The following is a 4,916-nucleotide window of genomic DNA, read 5'->3' on the forward strand; positions in this document are numbered from 1 at the left end:
TGTATTGTTTCCCTAGGTGTCCACTGACGAATTTATTTCTTCCTGGTCTGAGCTATTGAAGTCTACCTTTTCATCTTTCTGGAGCAGCACCGTGACCACAAATCCCGAGTACTGGCTCACGTGGAGCCCCCAGCCTGCTATGCACTCCCAGCACCTGGAGATGCCCAAGCCCCTTTTGGATTCCACCCTGAAGGTGGGTTTGCAAAAAGTTGTGTAGATGTTTGGTAATAGTGGAAAACGATAGAGTAGCTTGTAAATTGCTTACGCGATATAGCAATGCACATCTCTGTCGAGGAGACACACCTCTGGGCTGAGTGAGTGCAGGACTTGATTTTCCCCGTCTTCTGAAAGAGGAGTCTCATCTGAAATGATAAGGACATTCTGAGCCTAAGAGTTTTAAAGTTCCCTTTTTAAAACCCGTGTTTTTTCCTTCAAATTATAATAGTATCATATTCTTTTAAAATATTCAAACCATAAAGAATCCTGTAGATCATGTAGCCTTAACAAGAGACCCTTAGCCCTTTATTCTGTATCCTTCTGTTTACATATTTTAAAAACTAAATCTATGGACATTTAAAAATGAGCTCACTCTTTGTTCACATATAGCACAGTGTGGGGAATCTGCGCATGCCATTCCATGATAACATACTTTATGGAATCATTTTCTTATGTTAGGTGTTGAGGTTTTGCTGGCCCCACCCTTCCCCTTCCTATGCGGCCTGTCCCCGTGTCTCCATCTGTGTTCATTCAGCCCGTGCTTCCGTGTCTAAGTTCCGAGAGTTAGAATTTAACTTTACATGTCTGCACACCTAGCAAAATGTGTGGCTGCTACCAGTGTGGCCGGGGGTGGTTGATGAGGCAGTTTTCAGGCCAGATCATCACAGCCCTTCACTCAGAATACGTAGGACAGCTTTCCTTCGCCAAAGCGTTACTTGTTGCCCTCCGGACACTTACTGAGATGGAACTACTTTTCATTTGTTTATTGATCTTTTTAAATTCCTCCTGGACTTTTGTAACCATGTCCATGCCTGCCCCGCCTTCCACTGCCACCCACCCACCCACCCTTTTGGGGGAACTTGTGGTTTGAATGAGAGTGTACAGGGCAGATTAATTTTCTATTAAAAAACTGAGAAACATTTTGTTTCATAACGTTGATTATAATGCCTTCAATGTAAAATTGTTCTTCCCCCTCCTCCCTGAATTCCTGGTTTCCCATTTACACGTCCTTCCTGCCCCTCCCATCTTCTGACCGTTGTTTTTGGGCAAAGGCTGCCCCTTTGGCATTGTGTGATGGATTGTACTAAGGAGTACCTTCTTCCCTCCAGGGTTCCATAATTCACTTAGTAGGCCTGTGTGTTATTGGGCTGCAAGGTGATTTCCAGGCATGGGTTCAGTTTCAAGCTTACTGGGCCTGGACTAATTGCTTCCTTGAGTCTGTGGATTTCTTCATTCTTCTTTGTTCCTGACAGGGAGAGACCAATAATTGCATTTTAGATGGTATTGCCCATTAAAACGATAAAAGGCATGTAGATTTGTTCATGATTTTATTGTTGATTTGAAAATCTGTTATGTTGTGGTTATTAACCTTTGCCTAATATGTGGTTGGAATATTTTTCTAGTTTTGTGTTTTCTTTTAAGTTTGTTTGTTTTGATAAAGATCATAACATATTTTATAACTTTTCGCCCCCGTTCTGGCTTTGGTATCATGCTTCTAAAGTGTGGGCGTGGGGGGATTTGAAGTTTCTTTTAGTCCTCAGAGTGTTGGACAACCATGCACCCATGGTTTCCTTTTACATGTAAACCAAGTTCATCTGGGTATCTGGTTTTGCACATCAGGGGTACTTTTTCTTTTGTAGAAGCAGACATAAAAGAAATGTCATCACATCACTGATGGAGTCATCCTTTCTACTCTCATTTGTATGCCACCTTTCATTGTCTAGGTTCTCCCGATACATGTGAATTTATTTTGGGAGTCTCCTCTGTTTCATTGCTCTATCAAAATTTATCCCTTTATTACAAAGCATTTCTGTTGCCTTTAGTAAACACTTGAGGCAGCTCCAAGAGTGGCGTGATGGTTTCCATCCCAGGTATCTGAGCACCAGCCTTTGGTGTGGACGCCTCCTGCTGCACCACAGCTCAGTGTCTGGGGAGCTCAGGCTGAGCGTGCACATTGGTCTTTAACTCCTCTCCCTGCCTCTACATCTCACTCTCCTTCAGTGCGCGCCCCCCCCCTCCCCCCGCCCAACAGCAAGAACGTCGGTGCCCAGGTTTGCGGATATGTCTCTGAATCACACGAGCACCCATGGTGCCTCATTTCCTACGAGCTGCCCTCAGCTTGCCCACCAGGCTTATCTGCAGCAGATGGTCGCCCACCTCTGGCAACTTGAACACCCCTCTTACTCTTTCCAGTCTAAGGTGCCCCCGTGCTGCTGCCCAACATCTTGTTAACTTCTGAAAGTTCCTTGGCTCCTGTCTTGTCCCTCAGGGCCCAGCCAGTCTCAGCAGCGCCATCTTCTCCAAGTGCTGTTTCGAAGTCGTGACCAGCAGCTGCAGAGCAAGCCCCTGGGATGTGAGTGGCCTGCCCGTCCTGTCCTCGCACGTCACCTTGGGAGAATGGGTTGAGAGAGCCCAGCAGCTGCAGGACGTCCGCTCTGTGCTTTGGACCAACATGGCTCTTCCTTCAGTAGCAGAGTTCAGGTATGCCCACCTGCCCAGGAGTGCACCCCAAAGCTCTATGCTAGTGTGCCACGCAGACCGCCACTTGCTGGTTTTGTTGCTAGGTCTGGTGGCTGAAGGCCATGGTTCTTTCTCGCTAGTGCAAATTTTCAGTACGTAAAAGAGCTACCATGAGTTGACTATTTTTGTTGTTGTTGTTGACTATTTTTTTCCGTGAATTGTCAGCACCTTGGAACAAGGACTGATGTTTAGAAAACCAGATAAGGCGTCACAAGAGCAGGAATCCATGGGCAGGACCGCCAGCAGCAGCATCTTCTGAGAGAGTGCTTTTGTCAGAAAGGAATGCAGTTTGGTACAGAGCAAGTCCTCGAGCCCTTCCTCCTTGTCTCTACAGACGCACCGACGCGCGGCTCCAGCGGGTGGTGCTGTGCCGGCACCTGGTGGGCCTGGCTGAGCTGTTCCCAGAGCCCCAGCGGCAGGAGTACTTGCAGAACTGCGAGCAGCTGCTGCGTGGGGACAAGCAAGCCTTCCAGCATGTGGGCCAGACTCTTGGGGACCTGGCCTGTCAGGAGGCCTTGCCCAAGGAGCTGCTGGACCTCATGCTCACCTCCCTGCGCCACCTTTTTGGGGAAGGGGAGAGTACGAGGAGTCTGCCTGAGCCGGTGCACCGGGGGAGCCTCTGGGTGGGCCTTGGCTTACTCCAGATTCAGACCTGGCTTCCCCAGACACGTTTCGACCCCGCGGTGAAGAGAGAATACAAGCTCAAGTATGCCAAGGAAGAGGTAGGCGAGACGAGTTTGGAGCATGGATTTCTTCCCGCACTGACTGGGTTTCCTGAGCAGCGTCTCTTGCCCTGCTTGCGGTTCTGATGTGTGCCAGTGGGCTGCAGCGGGGGAGGACAAGTCTTCAGTATACCTGAAGCCGTGCCAGTGATACTCCTCACTGTCCCCACTCTGGGTCTCTGCACTAAGTTTTGGATGTTTGGATTTGGGTGATAGGTTTAGATAGGGTTAAATAAAGGGCTGTGGTAACCGTATTTTTCCAGCTTTTATCATTTAACTAAAATTCAGGAGTCAAAATGCAGATCGTGTATTTATCCCTTGCTGTATGAACTGCCAACTAAGCTGAGGAATTGAATGCCTTAAAATAATGACAGACTAGCACTATTCTGGGGCAGGAAGTTGCTGTTAGATGCCATGCAGGCTGAGCTGTTAGAGAGACTCAAAGTCCCAGCATCTCACAGATCAGAGAGCAGTTTCTTTCACACAACAGCTCTGTGGAGCGCGGCCCAGGTTCGTGGAGCAGGCTCACCTGCCCTTGTGGTCCCGCAGCAGCCCAGGCTCCTTCCCTCGTGTTGCTCTGCCGTCCCTCGGGGCTTGCCTTCGTCTGCATGGTCAAAGCCGGTCACCGCAGACAGTTTCTTCCCTTTTCTGGTAGTTACGCCGGCTCCAGTGTGAGTGGAAGACCCGAGATCTCTCATCCCGGCTACAGACGGGGAAAGACTTGGAAGACGAAGCCCTTGCCCGTTACTTTCACCCTCACCTCAGGTAACACGACAGTCTTTGTATTTGGGGTTAGTGACCCCACAGAGCCCTTTGGTGGTTGATCTTGCTGAGGTGGTGATGCCCCCCTTGGACTGCTCTAGCAGATAGATCCCAGATCCAGGGCAGCAGTCAAGGACAACAAGTTGCTCTGTGAGAGAGAGGAGGGTGGGAATTCCAGGTATGGATTCTCATGGGGCCAAGATGGTTCAAAGCAGGACTTGTTCTTATTATGAAAGACATCGGTTGTGGTGATGTGTACTGTACTTCTGTGCTACCCTGGACCGTGACTGTATGTCCACATTAAAGCATTTCTGTTGCCACCGTAGGATGGGGCGGGCTCTGCCTTCAGTGCCGCTCCGGCCTTTGACTGGAGATCTTGAGATCACCTAAAACTGATGAAGTGCCCCCTGTGAAAGGAGGGTAACAGTAACGCCTCCTTCACTGAGTTACGTGCTCAGTGAGGCTGCATCTAAAATGCTTCAGCGTTATGTGCAGCCGTGGTGGATGCTTGGTCAATGTTTTCCGTTGCCAATATAATTGGCAAAATCATCAGCACCTTAAATCTACTTTTTAAAAATCATTTTATTGAGGGCTCATACAACTCATCACAATCCATACATCCATCCATTGTGTAAAGCACATCTGTACATTTGGTACCCTCATCATTCTCAAAACATTTGCTCTCCACTTAAGCCC

The 4,916-nt window shown here is 48.6% G+C and overlaps 1 protein-coding gene across 1 annotated transcript in view; it reads left to right on the forward strand.

Moving 5' to 3' along the window:
* Positions 1–4,916, forward strand: part of MDN1 (midasin AAA ATPase 1) — a 152,231-nt gene that overhangs the window by 106,688 nt on the left and 40,627 nt on the right. The window contains exons 58-61 of the mRNA XM_045294316.1: positions 17–193; positions 2,486–2,697; positions 3,071–3,458; positions 4,114–4,223. Coding sequence (XP_045150251.1) covers positions 17–193; positions 2,486–2,697; positions 3,071–3,458; positions 4,114–4,223 — 887 coding nt within the window. The remainder of the gene's footprint in view (positions 1–16; positions 194–2,485; positions 2,698–3,070; positions 3,459–4,113; positions 4,224–4,916) is intronic.

The sequence above is a fragment of the Echinops telfairi genome, unplaced genomic scaffold (assembly GCF_000313985.2).
Source record: "Echinops telfairi isolate 266 unplaced genomic scaffold, ASM31398v2 ScPeMD7_3533;HRSCAF=4204_0, whole genome shotgun sequence".
Taxonomy (NCBI): domain Eukaryota; kingdom Metazoa; phylum Chordata; class Mammalia; order Afrosoricida; family Tenrecidae; genus Echinops; species Echinops telfairi.